The sequence below is a fragment of the Chelon labrosus genome, assembly GCF_963514085.1.
Source record: "Chelon labrosus genome assembly, chromosome: 15".
NCBI lineage: Eukaryota > Metazoa > Chordata > Actinopteri > Mugiliformes > Mugilidae > Chelon > Chelon labrosus.
The window spans coordinates 23,834,247-23,858,639 of NC_140348.1; the positions used below are offsets into that span (position 1 = coordinate 23,834,247).

General features: G+C 43.1%; 1 protein-coding gene across 2 annotated transcripts in view; it reads left to right on the plus strand.

Moving 5' to 3' along the window:
• Nucleotides 1-24,393, plus strand: part of stk32c (serine/threonine kinase 32C) — an 88,669-nt gene that overhangs the window by 32,033 nt on the left and 32,243 nt on the right. For both annotated transcript variants that reach the window (XM_084562291.1, XM_084562290.1), the window contains one exon: nt 22,969-23,120. In XM_084562291.1, coding sequence (XP_084418417.1) covers nt 22,969-23,120 — 152 coding nt within the window. The remainder of the gene's footprint in view (nt 1-22,968; nt 23,121-24,393) is intronic.

Sequence of the window (24,393 nt, forward strand, 5' to 3'; positions counted from 1 at the left end):
TTGTTAGTGTTTTCTCTCTCTGCGTTAGCCCTGCAGGGTTCCTAGGCAGCACGCTTAGAGTCCTCCTGCCCCTTAAGACTTGACAGTGGAGCCTGATGGCGCTCATAAGGACCTCTCCCTCCTCTTTACTTTCCAGCTGCAGGTGTGAAGATGAGGGTTAGTTTTGCAGAGCGCAGCCTTGCAGGCCGGCCGCGGCGTAGCCCTCGGCCACCTTAGCCTAGAAACCTATGCTTTTCCATTATACCGCACCTCTATCGTTTTGACAGCACAAAGCTCCGCTGCATAGCCAGTAGATCGAGGCGGGAGCCATATGGATAAAATAGCTGCAGGACTCAAAAATCTGCTGGAAGCACATCATCCCGAGAGCTTGTTTCCTTTCATTTTGGATTCCAGGAAAAAATAAAAAAAATAGGCCACATGGAGGCGTTTTTTAATTTTTATACTACAGCCAACAAAAAAGAAATGACATACGTGGTAGAAAATGAGAATGACAGCAATGCTATGAACCAGAAGGCTGTCACAACCTCTGAAATTCTCCCCAGCAGTCTGCATCGCATTTCATCATCGTCCAAGTTTTGCAGAAGTGCGCCTTTGTACGTAGACGAACACACGCACACACACACACACTAATGAGCCGCGTATCCTGAGTATTGCAGCGTTTCCACTAGTAATAGGGTTAAATTCTTGCTTGTATTCCTCCCCGGAGAATACCGCAGATATCAGCATTCAGATGTACAGCATCATTATTTAACGCACCCGTGTTAGCCAGAAACAGGAGAGAGTGTTTTGTTCCACCTCCACACTTTTGAGATCTGTGCAGCTCCGTGAAGAATGAATTGTAAAACTGTGACGGTAGCCAGAATTCTTCTTAGGGAGAGGTTACATTTTTCTGATTAAAATCTGATAGAGATCAGTGTTCAAAATGACTCATTTGGCTTTAAAAGTTCAGATAAAGATTCCATCAAGCTGCAAACTCGATGTTCTTTCATCATAAATGCCTCTGCCCAAGGCTGGACCTCGGGGTAGGTGATAGACTTTAGAGATATTTAGATCTTTATAGCCTTTGAAGATACTATGAACTGACATTTTGAGTGCGAATGCCGGCAATATAACAGCAGTCCAAGGGAAAGGAGGGGAACTGACTGATGTGCGAAATCCAATCTAATAGTAGCTCAACCTAAATAGTGCAAAGTGGTGGACGTTTTCTTCTTGTAAAAACTTTTTCCGTGGGTGGTGTATTTTATTTTAGCATTTCCAAATTCACATTCACAAGAGAAAAAGGGTATGAAATGGATTTAAAAGGTGTTGCATGTCCAGTTAACCACTTATAATAAAAATGTAAAACTGGCTTCCTGCAGTAGGCCAACAGGGTTACATATGTCAAACAAGTCGTCATCCTTAAAGCTTAATTTTTCGTAAGTCTAAAACTTATCACATTTGCATTAGTGGGTCGTGGCCTTAAGGAGTTTTTACCAAGTCTGAAGGTGTTGTCTGAAATAGTTGCACATTTAAAAATAGACACCACGCGTTTAATACGTGGTTCCAGTGTTGAGGGCTGCGTCCCAAATGGGACCACTGACATCCTGAAGTAGATCCAGAAACAGTCGGGATAATTCTGCAGTTCCCTTATATCAGTGGGTGAAGCTTTCCTTGGTTTTGACATCTCAGTAAAATGCGTCGACGTCATTCAGGTGTAGTTGTGCAAACAGCTGCTGTCTCTAATGGATAACATGTAGTGTTTCAGCTACTGTAGCCCAACCACAGCCCAAATCGTTTGGGCGTGCTTTGGAAAGACAAATAACAGAGAGGTAGTCATACGACAAAATGACTTGGTTGGTTGTAGGACTACCCAGTTGTGTGCAGAGGTATTTTTTTCTCTATATCGTTTGAAATCCAAATGTTACCAGACCAATATTCTGCAAGAACTGATTCTGGCTACGACAGGGTAGCGGTGTTTGTTGTGTGTGCATCCTAATCATAGACTGTATAAATATGGACAAGTAACCGCTCATTAAAAGTGAAGCCAAAACAAGTAGAGCTCCCCCTGGTGACTGGCTACAGTATAGGTCATAAGCGCCACCTCCTCCATGTTAGTGGATGGGACTTGGGCTGAACTAAAACACAAAAATGCACGTACTATAACACTGATACATGGTCAATTGTCAAATTTTTGGATAAGTTTTGTTCGTAATGGCGACTACGAGTTGCCAAAAACAAGTACCGTGTATAATCGGACATTTCCTTGTAACTGGTGGAGGTAGAGCAGAAAATGAGAGTGAGCCACGGCTCTGCGTGGCTCTACTCTCAGACCGTACTGCGCAGACTCTGGCTCCAAAAACGCAAGATGGCGCCCCCCGTATCCCCGGGATACTACCGTCAGTTTGGCCAATGCAAGGAAGTGGGGACGTATTGTCCATATTTATATACAGTCTATGGCCCTGACACGGGCAAAGTAAACCTGCACAAAGCTGAGGTTTACTTTGCAAACGTCATCATGAACATCATGAGCTAATTAACCAAGTACCAATACATTTATTTTTTTATTATTATTACAGAATTCCATACTACTCGTATTTATGTGTGGATTTATTTATTGTCAAGTTATTTAACAGCTGCAAGGACAAAATACATTACAAGGCTTTCCCTTCTTCTGAATGCAAGAGTCTGCTGATGCAATAGGACGTAATTTACGTTTAGCTAAATCCGTCGATATTGTCAGGAGATATTGCCTTATCCGATCTCCGTGTTCACGCCTCAACTTAAAGCTGGTCACTAGAGAACGGATCACTCAGGATGCATGTTAATACCAGGTCTGAACAGGATGTCAGGATTTTACTCCGTATCCTCTTTTTCTTATTTCAAGGAACGAGAGAACCACAACATCTACTGCTTGACCATTCTTCTAATGCGCAGTTTTCACAATGAATAAAATGCATCGGACCCCATGTGCAAGGTTTGCTGCACATAACGATTTTAACTGGAGGATGGATTTAAAATAAATATGGAAATGTTAGCTTTATTAGCTGATTGTCACATCAGCCTGTATAGCTAAAAGTTACCAGCTAGAACGTAAAGCGAGGGGTTTGTCTGCACCTGTTAGAAATAAAGGAGACTCTGTTTCAAATATTACAGAGAACACAGAGCAGTACATTTAAACCTGCCACCATTATCACCGTGAACTGCATGTGAACTGTGCACGAACAGAGAGATTGACAGTAGAAGGGCCACGGCTTAGTGAAGCACATCCATCAGTTGGTGAATTGTCGGCGTGTCGGTGTCGTGGTCGGTCACACAAGGATAAAAATGAGATATGGTAGACGTCAGGGGCTTGAAAGCTCAACAAGCTACCAAGATGGGGATCAAGGAGTGTTTATATCAATGCTATGGCTAGATTTACCTTTCACTTATTCATATAATGTTTGCTTGAGTTATCAAGCACTTCTTTTTTTAATCATGATGGTGATGAAGCAGAATATGTACTGTAGATGAATATGTATGAAGCATTTTCACCGTTAATGAAACAGTTTTTACGCCTTCAGTAATCCTAAAGAGAATATACCAAATAAGCATTCAGGCTCTTTTTATGCATCTTCCATCTTCATTTCTTCACCTTCATCCACGAAGGGCTTCAGAGTCTTTCTGTGTATTTATATAAATTGCAGGTAAGCACAGATTCAGGGCAGTCTTGCTCACGGTCTAATTTGTGCTTTGAGAGCAATTTTCTGCTATTGTGGAGTCTTTTTCTCTATTTATTATTATACATAGTAATTCCTCTCTTTCTTCCTCCTATTTTTATGCAGCCAAGTTCGTATTTTAGATCCTGGGATCAACATTAAATGTTATTAAAAATGTTAGTTTTGTCTTTTTCATTTGCTCAACAATAGCAGGTCACGAATGTAGTTTGAAGGTTCGCAGCAAAAAAAACAAGTAAATATTCACTGGCTCCAGTTTTTAAAGTGTAATATGAGCTTTGACTGTGAATTGAACTTTAAAATGTGGATTAGCTAGACAAAGCTGTGCATTTGAAAATGTCACTGTGCACTTTAGATTTGTCATTGTCGTCTTCCCGCTTATCCGAGTCTGGGTCGTGGGGTCAGCAGCCTCAGCAGCCTCAGCAGGGTCAGCTGCTCCTTGAGCTGTCACCTTACCGTGGTGGAGGAGTTTGAGTGCCCTAGTGACCCTAGGAGCTATGCTGTCCGGGACATTTTGCCCCTGGTAGGGTCTCCCAAGGTAGATTGGTCCTAGGCAAAGGGCCAGACAAAGAACGGTTCAGCAGACCCTAAATGCCGCAGAAAACTAAGAGTCCATGTACCCGGCCCGGACGGTTACTGGGGCCTCACCCTGGAGCCTGGCCTGGGGCACATGGGTGAGTGCCTTGTGGTTGGGCCTTCGCTCATGGGCGACATGGGCTCGCCTCCCTGTGGGCCCAGCACCCGCAGGAGGAGCATGAAGGGTCCGGTGCAATGTGGATTGGGCACTTGGGATTATTTTTTTTAATTGTATTTAATTTAATTTTATTACATTTTTGTGACTTTTCTTTTAGACAAAATTAAATAATAAAAAATAAAAATAAAAATGTGACTGATGAGTGAAGCAAATCATCATCACACTGTGGAAAGGAGAGCACTGGTATCAAATTAGTAAATGCACATACGTTGAGTTCGGGTCTCTTCTAGTTACTATCAGAAATAAATATTGGTGCATCCCAACTACTATTCCTCTGACTGTTTTGACTTTTCCCTAAGTGATGCCAGATTCTTGTAATATTTTCAGCAGTTGTCAGACGAGTCGACTTCAGAGACCGAGACAGTCAACTGTCAGAACAATCTGGGTTTCAGTATGTATACAGGTTGGTGTGAGGCCCTGATGCGCTTCAACTGCAAGTGTCGCCCAATATTGTTAAATTAATACGTACGTACTGTCTCAACTAGGGCTTCACAAAAAGGTGTTAGGACCCAATCTCAGGACACGCACGAGGAGACAAGGCAGGAAGAAATAATAAAGTTCATGTCAATGTGATTGAACTGAAATAGCACTGTGGTCAAGGCCGTAAAAGTCCACCGAAACCAACCAGGAAAAGTCGAACAACTCGTAATCAAACATAAAGTCCAACTAAAGTAATCCAGAAATCCAGAAAGAAGTCGGAACGCAGAGAAACGGCGAACACAAGGAAATGACTAGAAACTTAAAGGGAAAGGAGGAAAGGAAGAAATAACACAAGAAAAACATCTGGGGAGAAAAGTAACAAGGCGGGAGCAACCAATCACAGCGGACGGAAAACACAAGGATGGCAAGAAGTGACAGTAAAGCATGGGTACAAGGAACTTTTCAAAGTAGCGTTGGAAGTAAGGAAAACAGAGAAGACGCGGGATCAATGTGTCGTAACCTCATGGCAGTATACGAGAAAAGAAAAAAAACAATCCAGAACATGATTCCCACATTAAAACAGCACAACGTGCAACAAAGCTTCCCTCAGTCCGTCTCAGTCTCTCAGAGACATCCACTCCACGGCTGCTCTTATTGACGGTCATGCCTGCCGTAATGCGCTGTATCCCGGAGCCGAGCAAATGAACGGCCGAGCTCGGTAAACACTTTTATTTCCCGCTGGCTGACAGCAGCCGCCGTGGAGCAGGATACATCCAGTGGAATGAACCACATGAAAGTACAAATTATTCCTTCTTCTCCCCGGATGACATGTTTATCAGACCCTGAAAGTGCATTCGCCTCGCGCGCCTCTCTCAAAGCACTCAATTTCCAAAAATGCAGCATTGGCAACCTGGGGCATTTGGGAACCGGGGGGGCGGGCGGCCTGGAAACATGTCTCACATGTTTCCAGGCCGCCCCTGTACTTATACAACTCTTTCTCAATCGCAGCTCGGCGGCGATGAGCGATGAGCCGCCGCACCGTCAACAACAAGCTGAAACTTAAGGGGCTCATGGATGTCAAGGCTTACTGTACAGAATAATGTATTTCTGGTGAAGTTGAGAGGAAAGGCACAAGCTGCTCTCTCTTCATCCTCACTCTTTTTCCCTCAGTCCGTGTTTCCCCATGTGTCTCCGTCAGAGGCTTCTGCCCGACTTGGCACTTACCTGACCTAGAAAACAGAAAAATCTGCAGCTCCCTCACTGAGTCCACTAAATTTAACACCCAACCCCTTTTTCCTCCCCGCTGCAAGCCGTGTTGTCCCGGGAGCTTTAGACCCTCTGACAACAATTGATAGGACTGCTAACTATAGCAGAACAGTGGAAGGGGATGAGGAGGAGGAGGAAGAAGAAGAAGACGAAGGAGAAGGCGGCGGATTGGGAAGGTAAACAAGACGCAGCCATCCGTGGGATTTAGCAGTGATGCTCCGCTTTGAAGCACGACATGAAAGAGCTTTTTTCTTTTTCTTTTTTTTTTTGTGACCGAGCGATATGTTCAGCTAATAAGCATTTAATAAGTGCATGTGTTCAAGGAGCGTGTAGCATTGAGATTAACCAGGGGGAGGTCTGGGTGAGACACAGGAGAGCTTTAGGCTGAGGAGGAGGAAGGATGTGGTGCAGAGCTGCATCACGTTTTTTTCAACATATGGAAGATTTGGAGTGGCAGGAAGGGAGTTTAGCTTTTTATTATTCGTTGAGACTCCTGCTCGGAGGTTGGGCTCTCGACCTGCCCTCAGCTATTCCCAGAGATGTGACGTTGACTTACTACCTGGTAGTCCTTGAAGGTGGCGAGAATGAGAAGAGAGTCTGGTCAAGACCTTGATCCTTGTGTCACAAAACCAACGAAAAAATTTCCATCAACTGGTTTGACCCTAGGCTGTGTATTGTCTCTGAGAAGATGGCAGGTAATAAAATTAACAGCGCAGAGGTACTAGATGTTGCAACCCCAAAACAAAAGCACTGGTTAGCACTGATGCCTCACAGCAAGAAGGTTCTGGGTTTGAATCCCTTGGTCAACTGGGGCTTTTCTGTTGGGAGTTTCCATGTTCTCCCTGTGTCTGCGTGGGTACTCCGGCTTCCTCCCACCGTCCAATGACATGCTGGTTAGGTTCATTGGTGATTCTAAATTGGGCGTAGGTGTGAGTGTGAATGGTTGTCTGTCTCATTGGGATAGTCCAAGAGGACAAGCAGTTTTCAGAAAACGAATGAATGTGGCTGGAATCCAGTTTATATTGAACCATGAGGGAGGTTGTAGTCATGCAGCCAGTAGAACATCATCTAAATAATAAAAATGTGCTTTTCTTTCTACCCCCGGTCCAAACCGTCAGTTGACAACAGCGGTCTATAAAAGGTTTCCACATCGTGAGAATGTAATCGTTTCGTCTCTTCATTCTTTAAGTTTGAGTGTGTTAGAGTTTTCTTTTCCCAATTAAGTTAGATCAATCTTCGGCGTTGAAGCAGGCTACCAAATGATGTTCCGTTGTGAACTGGTTCGTATCACGTCGGCCTGTAACTCCTGTAATTGGGTCTAAATCAGAAACATATTTCTAAAATAATGCGATATTCTCTGACAGCTCCAGAACGTACGACCTTAATGACGCTGGTGCAAGCCCACAGCGTTCACACGAAGGACGCCGGACAGAAGCGCAGTGTGGGCGATGAACTGTACCCTGAGGTTCAAGAGACAGACCACACGGACCGAAGAGGAACGAATCTGTGTTAAAGCTTCCTGCCACTGTCCTTCTGTAATCTCGTTCTCTTAATCTGGGCATGTCAGTTGAGTCGAGTCATCGGTTTGGATATGTCTCCTTTACTGTCAGGGTCTTGTAGAAATCAGTCGGGATTAGTTGGAGTACGCTTTAGAAAGTCTAAAAAATGTAACCAAGGTATATAATATAAACATATATACACCGATCAGCCACAACATTAAAACCACTGTCTTGTGACAATTCAGTGTTCTGCTGGGAAACTTTTGGACCTGGTATTCATTGGTGTGGATGTTACTTAGACATGTAGCACCCACCTAGACCAGACCAGGCACCCCCACCCCATAGCAATGACACAGGCAAACACACAAAAATGCTTTAGGAAAAAAAACAAACAAGAAGAACAGTACAAGGTGTTGACCTGGGGGGACCTTTCAGCAGTTCTGCAGCTCACATCCGTCAGTTGATGTTTTATTACATTAACAGGCTTCAGGACATGACTGGTAAAAGATATTTAAATAGAGCATTAGTGTCAATGTGACAGCCAAACAGGTGAGAGTCAGATAAAGTAAAATATGTTTTTATTATGCTTTTTATACGGTTGAGATGAGAAAAAACAAATAAATCCTAAACCCATCCAAGTCTGAATGTCATGGTTTAGCTCGCTAGCTCTGTTATTAGACCAGGGGAGTCAAACATACGGCCTGTGGGCAAAAACTGACTCCAAACAGGGTCCAATCTGGCCCTGGAGATGAATTTGCAAGGTGCGAAAATGACATAAAAGACACTAACTTCAATGTTATAATAAAAGTAACTTCCATACTTAATTTGTCCACTAGGGGCACTAACCCTAACCCTAATATCAGGTAAAATTTTTATCATAATGTGCTTCTTGGCACTAAAACAAAGGGAAAGATTTGGAGTTGTCGTTTTTTTATTGGCTGGTGCTGTTACTGGCCCAGGCCCACTTGAGACCAACCTGGGCTGTATCTGGCCTCTAAACTAAAATGAGTTTGACACCCCTGTATTAGACACTATAAATCATCATGAGGCCATGGGAGTTCTGGTGCCAAGGTAAATGGTCTTTCTACGTATTGGTCTAACCCTTTGGACACTTACCTATTGGACACTTTGACATGTGGTCCACCAGGGATGGACAACCTGCTTCGCCCATATTCGCTGCCTTATTTGCCATACCTGCTATCTTACCATACATGCTCTGCCTGACTCTGACATAAACGTGTATTGTAAAAGTTAGATAGGATTGTTTCCAGGTAAGATCTCCTCTGTGATGGATGAAACACATTATTAAAGGATTAGTAATTAACTTCCTCGTCTCCTATTCTGAGCTCAGTTTGAAGGTCTTGCCTGTAGGCCTGTCAGTCTCACTCTGAGTTAATATTTTGCACACCTCTTTTTTTTTTTCTTCCCATAACTCTGGCAGCGTATCGCAGAATTAATTTAACAAAAAGGGAATTCATCTTGAACCCTGCTTTTTAATAACACGGTACTTGTTTTATTTTATTTTTTTTAAATTAGGACTTACTGGCAGCTCAGAGTGCAGATAAAGTTTTAATGAAACTCAAGTAGAAGGCACCTCTTGGGTTTAATTAAGCCGAGCCGAGGAATTACCTGTATGAGCAAGAAGACACCAGAGACACCGCCGGTTCATTTCAGAAACATTTCCCCGACTAAATCAGATGGCTTTTAGTCGAGAGGATGAATATTTTTTTCATTTATTTATTTATTTATTTTCATTGTGAATTCTCCCACAAAGCCCTGTGGAATCATTATCCGGTGACCTCCCGAATTAACATCCTCCACCCATTCGGCAACTGGGTAAAAAGGCTGAAGTTAGAGCTGGACAGACGATCTCAGTGGAATATATAATTAGTCGCATGATCTGCAGTAGATGGGTCATACTAGCAGATAGGTCACCCTGAGTCTCTGTGGAAAATTTCCAGCTAATTTAGGGAGGCAGCGTTGTTTGAGATCTCTCTCTCTCTCTTTTTTATTTATTTTTTTAAATTATGCACCTATATTCTGGTTCCATATACATTTCTGTTCGACCCTTTAACACGAGCATTACTCCTCTCTTTTAGTCTGCTCAATTTACCTGCACTGTCTCTGACAGTCGGTTATTATGAATACATAACTGCTGCTTTTTAAAGGACTGCTGTTAGTTTGAAATCAGTTTTATAAAGTGGCGGTCCGTGCATTTTCCATCTAGGCCTTAAATTACAACCATATTCAAAACACCTCTTAATATGATCGTTATGATAGAAACCATTAACATCATACGGATATGAGATAAAACAGGACATTGCATTGTAAACGGGTGTCTCATATAGTGAGACGAATGCCATTACTAAAGCAAAAAACTCAGCAAAGTCTCCTCTCAGTCACTGCACCTCTGCACCAGCGCCACATACGTCAAATCCAGCAGAAGCATCAGTGTCACCTCAATAAAACGGCAAAAATATACATAAAAGATGTAGATGTAGAATACAATTCGTTTTGCTCACCAGAACTTAAAGGGGAACTACTGTTTTTTACAACCTGGACCTTATTTCTGGCATAAAATACAATCGTTTACTCACCCATATAACTTTGATGTCATTTGGAGTCATTTGGCAGATATTTAGGTCCGCGTATATCCATATAGTGGGAGTGACTGGGGCACCGAAATGCAGACTGCCGTAAAACTCATTCATTTCACCAATATTTTGTTATGATACGCTAGTGCTATTCCCTGTTGAGTCCAGAGTTACCTGTTATCGTTATCCAGGGTCTGTAGATTGACCTACTAACCTCTGACCTGGATGATGTCATTTCTGAGCGTCGTGTGCGGCAGATAATGCGTTATTTAGAGGCTGCGTTTCGGTGCCCCAGTCACTCACACTATATGGATATAAGCGGATGTAAATATCTAACGAATGACTCCAAATGACACCAAAGTTATATGGGTGAGTAAACGAATGTATTTTATGCCAGAAATAAGGTCCAGGTTTTAAAAAACAGCAGTTCCCCTTTAAGAAACAATTTGAGTTCTACTCACAGCGCTCATAGTTGCTGACCTGAAATTGGCAGACAGAACCTTTCCCTGGCTGGGTCAGGCTAGCTAGCTTCGGGGTTGGGCGGCCTTTCCTCACAATATGCAGCTTTTCCTTCAAAGTCCGCTGTGAAAATGTCTTTCTAAGAAGATCTGCAACCACAGTATCAATAGCCTCTCATCCTGCTGCCATCGCAGGTTAAAAAAATAGCTATCAAAACGTTAACAGGGACATTTGGTTGTGCAGCTCGCAACAGATGAACATGAACCGCTAGCTTGGCTTAAACTGACCGTCCAATAAGAGGACGCAAAAATGCTGGCGCTACCACAGGCCACAAAGAAGCCTGGATAACTGGATAGACTGACTGGATAAAAGCTCTAATGCAAAGACAGACAAGCCATAAAATGAAAAGAATAGGGTATTGGGAATAATTTAATATTAATGGCAAAATATTAAAATGATAATTGATAAAGTTTAGGCCAGCAGAGAAGGCTTTGCTGTCCCACCACTGGCTTTATATGCTCCCATTACTAGATCTGCCATTGTTATTCTGTAATTGCTGCTCGTATTGCCTCATTAGAGATCCTCAAAAGTCAGGACATATGGGTGAATAGACGGTGCAGGCTTTATTTAGAACGGTGGATGTTTTAATGTGTCGTTCAATCGCAGGAGCGCGTGTGTGTCTCTCTACATGCCAGGCGCCCCAGGCCGACCCCGTGGAGATTAACTCCAGGAAACGGCCCGCCGAGCCCCTCGTTATTAGTGCCGTTCTCCTTTCTTAGCGCTGATTAAATAATGATCGTGCGGCAGAAAAAACAAAGTTGGTTTCATGCTTCAGAGCTCAAAACTATTAGGAGCGAGCACCGGAGCTGTTGTGATGCAAAGGAGGATTTCTTTTAGGGCCCCCTCTCCCTCCCTCATCAGTCTTTGTGGACGTAGACAGACAGGTGCTCTCATCTGTGGCGTTCACTCACGTGTCTCATCTTCGCCTCCACATCAAACGGCTCATATCACTGTAAACAGAGACTCAATCGGTCCCACCTTAATATTTTGTGTGTGTGTGTGTGTGTGTGTGTGTGTATGTGTGTCTGACCACCTCTTAAAAGCTCCATTTAGGAGAGATAAACAGGTGCTATGTGCAGCTGGTGGTCAGAGATTACAGCCAACGTCGTGACAGCATCTCTACCCGAGCCAGCGTTGTTGTCCTCCCTGCAGCTCGGAGACATGCAATCTGGAGCCAAGTAAAAACCCCGGACACAGCACCTGTGATTGGACACTTTTTCTTCTTCAATTGCACTTGATTATTAACTGCAACACCGTTCAGGCTCCCTGGTGCATGCGACTAAGCCGCAGCCCTGAAATCATTGTCATCTGGACTGTGACTGTAATTTAGTATTTCTCTGTAAACAAAGGTCCCGGTCTTATAGATTGCTATCCTCAAATTGGAACGGTAGCACAATAAGTCTGATGAGTTATTTGTCTGATACCGCCTACGCCTTACTCCCCTGGCACATTTTTGTTCTCGTCTTGCTACCATTGTTTTCCATCAAAAATGTCTACAAACAATTTATTAAAGGTTTGCTGAAAATCTCCTAAGCCCTAGCCTAGAAGCCAGACGAACTTCCCTGAATGTCGGTCGGGAACGGCTCCGCTGGGAGAAGTCATTACGACCCGGCAACAAATTGGCCACGATTAGTTGGAGGACTTTCCCGTTGCATTACAGAGGTATTTTATTTCTTTGGACTGGTTGAAAAACACCATATAATGAAATCCAAATGACGTGAAATGAAAGCAGACGTAGCTAATAAAACCTCAGTGACGACTGAAATTTGTATCTCACCTCACGGACAAAACATTTTATTAGACCAAAACGTCAGCTATTCGTGAACTAATGAGGAGACCGTTACATTCCTCAAACCCGTGCCATGTTCTCAGGACCTTTTTCAATAAGTCCCATTGCACCGTCTGCTTCGGCAATAGTTTAATGGCACCCTGGAGAATTACCACCTGGAGCTGTTTATTCGACACATAGGAATATATATCTATTCACATAATGATAGTGGAGGGTAACGTGCAATCATTTGTACTTACTCCACTTTTCAAGATTCAAGGCGTGTTTATTGTCACTACCACAATATGGATAAGGTTTTTATTTGTCACATGCACAGTTATACATAGTACAATGCACAGTGAAATGTATTTTTTGTACCTGCAGCCAGTAGTAAAAAAAGTACTACAGTAAAATCGTAGTAATTGCACATAACACACAAGGTAAACAATAAAAGTGTAAATGTAAAACTGAGAAAAATAAAATATAGACTGTAAACTTGAAATGTAAATATTTACAGTATTGAAAACAGCTATGTGACTAAAGTGCAGAGGTGTGATACTGTTTCTCCTAGTTTCACTTTTCCACATGCTGTATATAAAGACATGACACAGACAATAACTACCATCACTACTGTAGATACTTTCTGCTATGATATATTCCAACACTCAAGAGAATATAGAATAAACCAAAGGTACCGCAGATGCCTGTGGTGCAAATCTTACATATAAAACTGATAGTTGTGCAAAGATCATTAGTTGAAAGTGGCAAGTGTACATATGTGCATGTAGCAGGGATTTTGGTTCAGTACTTCAGATCGTTCTTCGTTTTGTGAATCCAGTAAAATGGAAGCTTGTTGGGTTTTGTCTTTTTATATAGTTTGTTGTCAGCTATGATAATATAAAGAGTTCCTAATCCCTTAAAGGGCCTGGAAATTTACTTTCTCCATCGTCTTATTCCTGTGACGGATGAGGTTCTATATGAGCAAACCTTTCAAGGGACCATGACCATGCCACCTCCCTTGTGCCTCCAAAACAGTTGTGATTTATCAGAGAATAGACACGGGCCTTCTGAGTGGTGTCTGGTAACATAATGTCGTTAGTGGGGGGGCCTTTGAGGGGAGGGGCCTCTGTGGATCATCCCACAGATACTTGATCAGTTTGGGATCTAGTGAATTTGGAGGCCAGGTCAACACCTTGTGCTGTTCTTCATGTTTGTTTTTTTTAGTTGTTCCTAAAGCGTTTTTGTGTGTGTGTCTGTGTCAGGCTGCATCCTGCTGGGGATGGCTGCTGCCATCAAGGAGTGTCATTGCTATCGGGTGGGGGTGCCTGGTCTGGTCTAGGTGGGTGCTACATGTCAAAGTAACATCCACACCAATGAATGCCAGGTCCAGAAGTTTCCCAGCAGAACTTTGAATTGTCACAAGATGGTTGATGTTATTTACTTCTCCTGTCAGTGGTCATAATGTTGTGACTGATTGGTGTATGAGCACATGTGTCTTTGCTCAGTTGGAAAAACAGAATGCTGTTACTGTCATGCACCAGTCAATTTTTGGGCTGAACAAATCACACTCATCACGCAGTCCAGATTAAACTAGATTACATATCTACATAATAAACTGCTGTTAATGTTGATTTCTGATTTTTCTTGTTTATTTCAAAACCACATTTTCTCAGGCTCTAAGTCGGCCAGTGCTCGTGCTGGCTTGAGGCTAGTAAATCCAGAACCTGCTCTGGTCAACGTGCCAATTTTATTAGCCGGCTCTTTCCCTAGCCGCACAGCCGGCCAGCCGGTGCAGACATTTGGCGCCATCCTCGGACTCACCCCTTGCTTCCGTCCTGCCAGTTTGAAAACAAAATGACCTTTATCACTGACAAATATTCAAAGGCAATCTGAGTAGCAGGTGTTCCTAAATTAGAATTTAACAATGAGAACCTTGCCAGCAGTGCAGTGGAGGCCTGGCTCATGCTGACCATTAGCATTTTGGAGATAATGTAACTGAATTAAGTAGGGGGCTCTTTAGTTCTCAGAAAGCTGTGGTCTCAGAAGGTATCACTTTGTCGGTGCCTCAGCTCTCCGCCGACGCGTCACAGCGATAACCGAAATCTTCCATCTCAACTGATTTCAATCGAGGTGAAAATGTCTCCATTCATATGCAAATAGCTTGCAAAACATTCAGCCTCACACTCCTCGCCTCAGAATTGTGACTTTCTTTTTCAGCTCTATACTAAACTGGTCTAATGCATTGAATTGCAAATACGCTCTATGAATAAATGAATAAAACCTTTTTTTATAGTCATCATTTCACTCCACTGACCGACTCCTGGGGATTCCAGATAAGACGGAGCTGGTGGCAGGTGACTGACAGCGTCGTGTCTGATAGGTGGTGCTGCGTTTTACTCTCTACACAGCTGCCGTGTATTCATTAATGAAGACGGTCTAAAAATAGCGGTGTAATGCAGCCCTTTGGTTGTAGAGAATAGAAGCAGAACACAGAACGTGATCATCACAGACATAAACACAAACCCTGGAGTTTCAACAAGTAGATGCACCTCTTCCATCTGTCAGCATTAAACAACATCAATCTCCTGTAACCAAAGCCTGCAATTAGTCTGTTACAAGCTCTAAAGCATCCAGTTTCCACAGGGTCGAAAACACCAAGAAAGGAAAAACATAAATAACTAGAATTGCAAGCAATTATGAAGGGGTCCAAGCATCCCCCATGCAACGACAAGCGTCCTCACTCCTGTCAGACATGGTGCTGCACTAAGTTGTTTTTATGTGTTTCCGCATCCTCGACATGCTTCCATACAGATGGTGATCTTTTACCTCTCTGGTTACTATTCCTACTATGCTTGTTACATACTCTGTGAAAAGCGAGACATTTGTTCTCGCTCCTAGGGCTGTGAGAACAAGAACAAAGTTCGTTTTGGCCAATACTTCACGAAATACTCAAGTGCCGAACTCCGGGGAAGTCCTCATAGACGCCTGCCTTTACAGCATACGTCACACATGCTAAGCATTGTGGGAAATGCCGGAGAAATGCACCCACTCACAATATGATCTCTACCCATGAGAGATTAGTGGTCACACAGCGAATATTAGCAGCTTTTTCGCATTAACCACGCCCACTTCTAATTTCTGACCACTCGCAGAATAGTAATCGGACACTACACGAGAAAAAAGTTCTGCCCGGTTGATGTGTCGAGAACAAGCTGCGAGAACTCCCAAACAAGGAGTGAGAACAACCTTCTTAGCACTCTCTAGAAGTGCATAGTCCTGAAATCGTTTGCATAAAAGGATTTGTTACTTAAACATGGACACGTGGAGCATGTCATGCCATTTGAAGGTTGCCTGGCAAAGTTACAGTGATTTTCCTAAAAGTGACGATTGGCCATCAACCAGACCAGTGGTTCTCAATTATTTTCTATCATGCCCCACGTAGGGGACAGCCGATAATATTTATTTATCTGTACAAACCACTGTATGAGTTTGTGGCACCAGCATTCTGCATGCAATCACCTGATTATCAAGATTAACAGATTAATAAAATGAGCTGAGATAACATCTGCAACATCTTAAAACTATTTCCAAGGTCAGTATACAAACTCAGTTTGTGACATTTAAACAAAAATGCGCAGAGAAAACCGTGCAAATGATTCACTGGGATATCGTGTGATTTTTTTTTTTTTGCACTTTACGATGTGGTTGGCAGCTTTGTACGAGGCTAACAGTGCTTTTTTTATTTACTGATGCCGCGCTCACAAAACGGCCGGCCTGTTGGCGATGTCAGCTCTGTACACCTGTGTTCCTGTGTTCTTCTTCTACTGGGTTGAACAGGCAGCCTGTTGATTAGTTTGAGCTCTGCTGCCACCTAGTGACTGGAGGCTTGTTTATCGTTCACATACATACATAACGTACATTGTCCTTCTCAGTCCTCCCTTCCCTGTAAAAGTATTACTAACTATTAAATACTGAGTTGGCCAAATTACCTTTTCTTTCTGTGATTCACTCTAAGAGCTGATTGAGGACAAATTAAATAACTTACTTGAGTCAAGACGGCGGTAGACTCACCATTAGTGCTGAACTAAACACCTTACATAACTCGTTCTCCTTTTACATAATTCTGATTCGCGCTAAAAACTGAAGGTGCAAATTTTCCCTCTGAACTTTAATCCCTTAAAGAAATTAATGCTAACATTAAAGATGATAGCTTGTTGAGTGGGATCCTGTCAGGCAAAGCAAAAGCCAAAAGAGCTGTAATGATTATTTCTGTATTCGTCTCCAGAGCCGCTACACAGTGCACATCCTGCACCGCGATAAAACATTCAAAGTCTGCCTACTCACTCGGAATATACACCGAGTCTTATTCATTTATTTTCTGCTTTAAGTTATAACCTATCATTCATTCATCATGCTATATCTTAAAAGAAATAACCCACTGAAAGACACATTGCAGTCAGGGACCATTATTTAAAACTAAACAGATTGCATCTCTTGGAAAACGGTGTTGTGCACTAGAAGATAAATGTAATGTCCGCTGAGTGCAGCCACAGTTTGCAGTTATCCAGTTTTTCTCTCGCCCGTGATCAGATGAAACGTGAACTGTTCCCACTGACTGATTTATCTTATCTGTAAGAGTACTGAGAAAGTATGGAACAGTTTCTCTCTCTCTCTTTTTTTTTATTTTTTATTCTTGCTTGCAGGATTTATTTACCTTCCAGCGCGGTGCAGATGGTACAGTCTGGCCTGGCTAAGAGGAAAGAGAAACTGGGTCTGTGGTGAGCTCAAAGAGGGAGATGGAAAAAGGGAGGGCCTGGAGCTGGAGCTGCATGTTATCATGCTGAGGGCTAAAAAAAAAAAAAGTATAAAAAGGAGATATAGGGTATGGTTGAACTGATAGGGATTCTTGAAATCCAATAGCAGGATTTCTTTCTTTAATCTGGTAAAGGGCAATATATTTTTTGCTGATATTGGGAATTTTAAAATAGAAAATGTTTGTGTTGAACATACAAGGCTTTTCCCTAGGAAATATGATGTGAGGTCCTTTTTGTTAGTGTGTAAACGTCTTCAGGGATCAACACTGACAATACTATAGATAATATTCTTACATATTTGGTGATGAATACAAAAAACCTAAGCATTTTCAGCTAACTAGCTCATTACCAAACTAAGTAGCTTGGGGGTTACTTCTTGGGTAATTCAGTCTTGGAACAGAGACCGTCTCAGATATATATTTATACACTATATTACCAAAAGTATTCGCTCACCCATTCAAATGATCAGAATCAGGTGTTCTAATCACTTGGCCTGGCCCCAGGTGTATAAATTCAAGCACTCAGGCATGCAGACTGTGAAACAAGACATTTGTGAAAGAATGGGCCGCTCTCAGGAGCTCAGTGAATTCCAGCGTGGAACTGTCATAGGATGCCACTTGTGCAACAAATCCAGTCGTGAAATTTCCTCGCTCCTAAATATTCCACAGTCAACTGTCAGCTCTATTATAACAAAATGGAAGCGTTTGGGAAAAACAGCAACTCGGCCACGAAGTGGTAGGCCACGTAAAGTGACGGAGAGGGGTCAGCGGATGCTGAAGCGCATAGTGCAAAGAGGTCGCCGACTTTCTGCACAGTCAATTGCTACAGAGCTACAAACTTCATGTGACCTTCAGATTAGCCCAAGTACAGTACGCAGAGAGCTTCATGGAATGGGTTTCCATGGCCGAGCAGCTGCAGCCAAGCCACACATCACCAAGTGCAATGCAAGGCGTCGGATGCAATGGTGTAAAGCACGCCGCCACTGGCCTCTAGAGCAGTGGAGACGCGTTCTCTGGAGTGATGAATCACGCTTTTCCATCTGGCAATCTGATGGACGAGTCTGGGTTTGGAGGTTGCCAGGAGAACGGTACATTTCAGATTGCATTGTGCCAACTGTGAAATTTGGTGGAGGAGGAATTATGGTATGGGGTTGTTTTTCAGGAGCTGGGCTTGGCCCCTTAGTTCCAGTGAAAGGAACATTGAATGCTTCAGGATACCAAAACATTTTGGACAATTCCATGCTCCCAACCTTGTGGGAACAGTTTGGAGCGGGCCCCTTCCTCTTCCAACATGACTGTGCACCAGTGCACAAAGCAAGGTCCATAAAGACGTGGATGACAGAGTCTGGTGTGGATGAACTTGACTGGCCTGCACAGAGTCCTGACCTGAACCCGATAGAACACCTTTGGGATGAATTAGAGCGGAGACTGAGAGCCAGGCCTTCTCGACCAACATCAGTGTGTGACCTCACCAATGCGCTTTTGGAAGAATGGTCAAAAATTCCTATAAACACTCTCCTCAACCTTGTGGACAGTCTTCCCAGAAGAGTTGAAGCTGTAATAGCTGCAAAAGGTGGACCGACATCATATTGAATTCTATGAGTTAGGAATGGGATGGCACTTCAGTTCATAGAATGAGTAAAGGCAGGTGAGCGAATACTTTTGGTAATATAGTGTATTTTAGAGGTCCCTACTCAACATAATTTCCAAACTAAATCATCATGGCCTTTTCAGATCTTTCTGCAACCCCCGGGAGTTGAAAAATGCAGCGAACACGACACGTTAGTGACAAAAAAATAAATAAAAATTAAAAAACGCAGTTCTGTTAATATTTAGAATTAGCATCACAAACCGTATATGTAGCATTCATAATCACAGAGCTTGACAAGCAACAGTAACAAAAGGTTAGCAGGGCTCAACCAATCTTAAGAGGTCTCTTCTTCAGCATACAACATGCTGGGTGAATTTGAGCAGCGATGAGCTAATTAAAGTTACAGAAGTAGGGAAAACCTTAACTTGGAGTAGATCCACATGAAAGAAACTGGGGAGACAGTCGAGTCAGACCTGGCACACATGTGAGCTCTGTGCTTGAGGGGAAACCATGAGCACAATTAAATAGATGGTGTTTTACACAGTAATGGGTTTCCTCCTGTCACCACTCACATAATGTCTATTTTAACACCTCATTTAGCTCGGTGTTCATTCTTGAAATCTTTTCTCCCACATAAGTGGGGGGAAAAAAATCCTGATTGCAGTGGAAAAAAAGGTTTTCAATTCCTTTTTGCTTGCTATACTATCATAATATCCACTTCAAGATGATCATATTGTTGGAAAAGGCTCAGTGAAAGCAAGGGTCTTTTTCTCTTGTCATTGGCATATTGGTCTCTGTTTTTATAAGACTGTACAAATGAGAAAATGACTAGCTGTGATGTTTTTTTTTTGCAGTGCATCAGGGCCAGAGGGCTTTGTAAAACAGCCATCTGTGTAGCTCTGACTGTAATGAGACCTGTGACAAGATCCTTGGTGGACAGTATAATACAGCTGAGACCTAGTGTCTTCATCAGAAATAGCAGGGGGCATTTTAGCATTTCATGCTACTGGGGACATCTAATCCAGACATATATATATTAAAATGTATGGAGCCTCAGTCTAGTTATTTGTCAATCAATCCAACATAGAAGAAAAAAACGTGTATTGGGGGCCTTTGGGTCCTATGGGATTGAGAGTAGAGGCCTCTGTGGATCATCCCACAGGCCAGGTTTTGACTTGTTCCTAAAGCGTTTTTGTGTGTGTGCCTGTGTCAGGCTGCATCCTGCTGGGGATGGCTGCTGCCATCAAGGAGTGTCACTGGTATGGGGTGGGGGTGCCTGGTCTGGTCTAGGTGGGTGCTACATGTCTAAGTAACATCCACACCAATGAATGCCAGGTCCAAAAGTTTCCCAGCAGAACACTGAATTGTCACAAGATGGTTTATGTTATTCACTTCTACTGTCAGTGGTCATAATGTTGTCCCTGATAAGTGTATAACTTAACATTAAGCTATGAGTAGTTGGAACTGATCATTGTCTATGGTAGATGTTTCGCTTCACTTCTACCACCTTGGAAAACATCCACATTGCACAATTTCTAAATTGCTGTCTTTGTTTTCCAGTTGTTGTTTTCCCAGATTCAAGGCTTTGTACTGTTGAAGTGATACCTCTGGTTTTAGGCTAGCTTTGTTTCTCTAGGGTTAGAGGTCCGGTCTGTTCAGAACTCCACAGTGATGAGGGAAGTAGGGAGTAGTGAAATTGGCTTCCATACAGCAGACATGTTGAAGTTAAGCTTAAAACAAACAGCAAAGATCAGGTTTGACTTCATGCAACATTTCAGTCAATTAAGTCAATAGCAATTTCACTTCAACCAATTCAAAGTGACTTTGTGCTATGTGTAATGTCAATAAGGCCATGACAGTTCTTTGTTTAGTTAAGAGGCGAAAAGTGAATGTCTTACATGTGGCTAGTTGTGTGCTAATCAAGTTAATCAAGCACGTAAGCAAATACTACCGCACCATTGGGAAAAGGCATGAAGCTGTTGGGTGAATCTTCTCAGAATTTCTCCGAAGGGTAGCTCGTCATCCATCCAAATTCTCTCCATCCATAAAAGCTTGACCTGTTTAGCAAACAGGCATCATCATCACCATCCTCATCATCATTAGCATTAACTAGCCTTGATACTAAACAGCTTCCAAACTTGTTTAAGGTGAGATTTCACTCACCAATCCAACGGGTGAATATGGAAGGAAAAGTCCAGTTACCTTGATTCTCCAGTTTCCTGCTTCCAGTTGGTTTATGGTGAAGCACACAATCCGATCCAACCTTTTTAATAATGCCTTAATCAGACATCCCTAAACATCCCTAAATCCTATGCAGGGTAGTCAAGAGCTACACGTTGCACTGGCCAACACTTTTTTCCTGCCAGAACACCTGCTTAGGATTTGCTCCTGAAATAGCCTGACATCGATAGAGTGATTTATGCATTTCTGTGAGCGTTTCACATTTACTATGTTTACACGCACACAGGAAGCCGGGTCATTGGAAGAAATCAAGTTAAGGAGGAAAACCAGAGCGCGCCTTGTTGTTGCTAATCAGATTCCGCCCCGACCCTCCACCGTAGCTTTAAACCAAGGCTGGCATATTTTAAACGTATTACGAGGATGAGTAATGATGATTTCCTGCTGCACTGCTGCCACTGCGATACTCCTCTCCGGTGCCCATAACCTTAAACCAGCCAAACGAAGCGGCGAGCCTCGATGAGAAAAGCTCGCTCAGTTACACAGACTTTTCTTAATCCCTTTCTCCGACTGTGGGAGCCAGGGCTCTCGTTTACGCAGTATATTGAAAAAGTCGGGTTATACAAATAAAGCCTCATCAATAGTTTTGTGCATGCTGAAGCCCACTACTGTAAATGTGTGTTTTCTCCCTCTGGCCCACTTAAGCATTTTACTGATAGCATTGTGCGTTGGTGGCATCCCTGCTCAACAGTCATGCAAATGAGATCTAAGCATCCTTTGGAGATTGCTTGAAAGCCACATCAAAGGACACATTTCTTCATGTCTATTTTAAAACAGCAGCTGATTTTAGGTATTGCAGAAAAAAACACAAATGAGCAGAGATCGACAAGCTACCTTAAAACCTAATTCGGTATTTGTCCACGAGGCAGGACTTGCAGGACCTGCTATAGCGACTGCGGAACAGTAATGCTCTTATAATGACTCTGACCTCTCCGGAGTCCCGTCCCGCCCTCTTGACCTTTCACGGCCACTTCCCGGAGAAAAACCCCACTATACTAAATAAATAATGAGGTGATTTGTTTGGAAGTGGGTTTTTTCTGCCACAAACTCCGGTGTTTGGAAATGAAGTTCATTAGCGCTGCTCGGGGGCCTCGGCATTTGATGCATCAGTGTCGGGGCGTCCGTCCCGGTCACCGCATTAATCAACAGCTGAAAGATGCTGTGGGCTGTTTTGAAAACACATTTTCTTTGCACAGCAGTGTGGTTGCGTTTGTGGAGCTGAAACTTGGCTTAGGCTTAGTTTCCCCCCCCCCCCCCATTCTGCAGCTCTGTGTCTTCATGCACCAATCAGGCATAACATTATGACCACCTTCCAAAACAGTTCATCAGACAATGGACATGGGCCTTCTGAGGGTGTCCTGTGGTGTCTGGCAACAGGATGTTGTTAGTGGGGGGGCCTTTGAGGGGAGGGGCCTCTGTGGATCATCCCACAGATACTTGATCAGTTTGGGATCTAGTGAATTTGGAGGCCAGGTCAACACCTTGTGCTGTTCTTCATGTTTTTTTGAGTTGTTCCTAAAGCGTTTTTGTGTGCCTCCTGCTGGGGATGGCTGCTGCCATCAAGGAGTGTCATTGCTATGGGGTGGGGGTGCCTGGTCTGGTCTAGGTGGGTGCTACATGTCTAAGTAACATCCACACCAGCAGAACATTGTATTGTCACAGAGATGGTCAATGTTATTTACTTCTCCTGTCAGTGGTTTTAATGTTGTGGCTGATCGATTCTGTGCCTTAATGTATGTTTATCTTGAACTATTTTGCTTAACCTTGCCTCTCTGCCCCCCCTCCCCTTCTCTCTCTGCTCTTGTTTGCTGCAGGTATGCATTGTGCAGAAGAGGGACACTGAGAAGATGTACGCCATGAAGTACATGAACAAGCAGCAGTGCATAGAGAGAGATGAGGTCCGAAACGTCTTTAGAGAGCTTGAGATCCTACAGGAAATTGAACATGTTTTTTTAGTAAATCTCTGGTGACTATCTTATGTTTTTACACTTTCAGTGTGGTCTGCTGTTGCCTGTGTGCGTCGCCTGCTTTGCCTGTTTCGTGCATATCGTAGATTCATTCAATCTGGAGCGATTCCCAGTAGAGGAGTGCATGCATACTAGCCAATCTGTTGCAGCCTTTAGCTAGAAGCAGTCTTTGTAAATATTAGGTTCGTAGACAGAAGTAGTCCCACATATGTTCCTATTTAAACCCCACACCCAAGGCTTGGATGAAACGCCTTCGAGAGCCTCTACAAGTCCAGTTGCCTTTTCTTTTATTTCTTTTTATATTTCATGACCTGGATGACTGAGTACCTTCACAGATAATCTCACAAACAGCGGTATTCATGCATGCAGATAATTTTTCATTTCATTTGCAGTAGAGGAGCGCATGCATACTAGCCAATCTGTTGCAGCCTTTAGCTAGAAGTACTCTTTGTAAATATTAAGTTCCTAGTGTTGCGTGCATTTAATTTTCTGCATTTGAACAGTGCGATTTAAAAAGTTTTAAAGTTCCATTGAGGCACGAAACAAGTTTTCCTCCAGAAACCAATAACTATTAACTAAAGAAACAATTTACACAGGAGAGATATTTTGGGATATTAATTTTGACTCTGAGCCCAAGAAGCACATTTGATAATTACTGTGGTTGGAAATGACCTTACTCTTCCCTTGAGTGTGATATGTGGGTGAATGTAGGCTGCTTTCATTATTCAACGCTCATCTCCAGGCGGGACACATTTTCTAAATGTAATTGGGGACCTGGCACGGCATTCACGGCATATTACACAAAGCACTTTACTCCCTGTAATTGGTAGAATGATAGTGCACGTGCACTATCTTCTCCGAGCAATCGCCGCCAGAATATTTTGTTATTCACATATTCCATGATGAATTGATTATGTGCGAAGGACCGAGTGTGGATGAACCGAGACAAAATCGCGTCCGGGGCTCGTTCCCCTCGCCGCGCCGTAAAAGATTTAAGTTCAATCTGCAGGATGTTCCCCCCCCCCCCCCCCCCCCGTGCGCTCGAGAAGCTACTCTACTAGAACAAACTGAGGGCATTTTAATGAGCGTAGGTCTGTGTATTTTTTATAATTCCCTGCAGGAGTGTGTGGCTGCCAAAGCCTTCTGTGCCGTGTGCCGCGCTGCTCGGCTCTTCCTCCCTTTCATACTCTGAAGCCGGCACTGTTTTAAATGCCCATTAGTTATCGACACTCTTAAAGCGTATCGTTGTGGCTACGTGGGTATGAGAAGTTT